This window comes from Merops nubicus, unplaced genomic scaffold, assembly GCF_000691845.1.
Source record: "Merops nubicus isolate BGI_N331 unplaced genomic scaffold, ASM69184v1 scaffold21830, whole genome shotgun sequence".
Classification (NCBI taxonomy): Eukaryota; Metazoa; Chordata; class Aves; order Coraciiformes; family Meropidae; genus Merops; species Merops nubicus.
In genome coordinates this window covers 47447-48159 of record NW_008581308.1, presented here as the reverse complement: position 1 = coordinate 48159, position 713 = coordinate 47447, and the positions used below count along the sequence as shown (strand labels likewise).

General features: G+C 56.5%; 1 protein-coding gene across 1 annotated transcript in view; it reads left to right on the top strand.

Annotated features, from left to right (window-relative positions):
- Positions 1-713, top strand: part of FAM81B (family with sequence similarity 81, member B) — a gene marked incomplete at its 5' end in the record, with an annotated part of 21697 nt that overhangs the window by 10809 nt on the left and 10175 nt on the right. Inside the window, one exon of the mRNA XM_008949570.1 lies at positions 335-464. Within this exon, the coding sequence (XP_008947818.1) occupies positions 335-464 (130 nt within the window). The remainder of the gene's footprint in view (positions 1-334; positions 465-713) is intronic.

The window sequence follows — 713 nt, the reverse complement described above, 5'->3', positions numbered from 1 at the left end:
GGCAGGGGGTTGGACTAGATGACCTTTGGAGGTCCTTTCCAGCCCAGACACTCTGTGATTCTATGACAGTGGGGAATTGGGGGGGACCTGGCCCAGCAGAATGAGCTGCAGATGGCTCCTGCAGCTCCCCTGGAGCCCATGAGCATCAGGAGGACGCCTGTGGTGCAAGAAGCCCATGGGCAGCAGGGAGGCTGTTGCAGGGTTGCTCCAAGGGAGGGTCTCTGGGTATTCTCCCACCTGCTGGGGTGGTCCTGGGGAGCTGGGCTGGGTCTGCTGGCACTGCATGGGGCCCAGCAGCCTGTCCCTGCAGAGGCTCCTGTCCCCGTGGCTGCAGATGCGAGGCGAGCGTGGCAGAGCTCTCGGGGGACGTCGGCACCATCCGCCGTGAGGCCCACAGGACTGGTAAAGAGATTCATGGACTGCACGCTGCCCTCAACAGTTGTGCTGGAGATTTTGAGAAGAAGGTGAGTAGAGAAGCCTGTGGTGAAGGCCGGGTGAGATAGGCATATACAGATAAAGCTGCTTTTCCTCTTTTCTGACCAGTATTACAGACTGATATAGTTTTAACACAATGAGCCAGGATTTTTAATAAAAATATGAGTTTTCTGTGATACTATGGACTCACAGAACCATAGAATGTTTTGGGTAAGATGGGTCTTCAAAGGCCGTTGGCTTCTGGGCTGTGAACGCCTGGGGCCGGCTCCCGCCCCGCT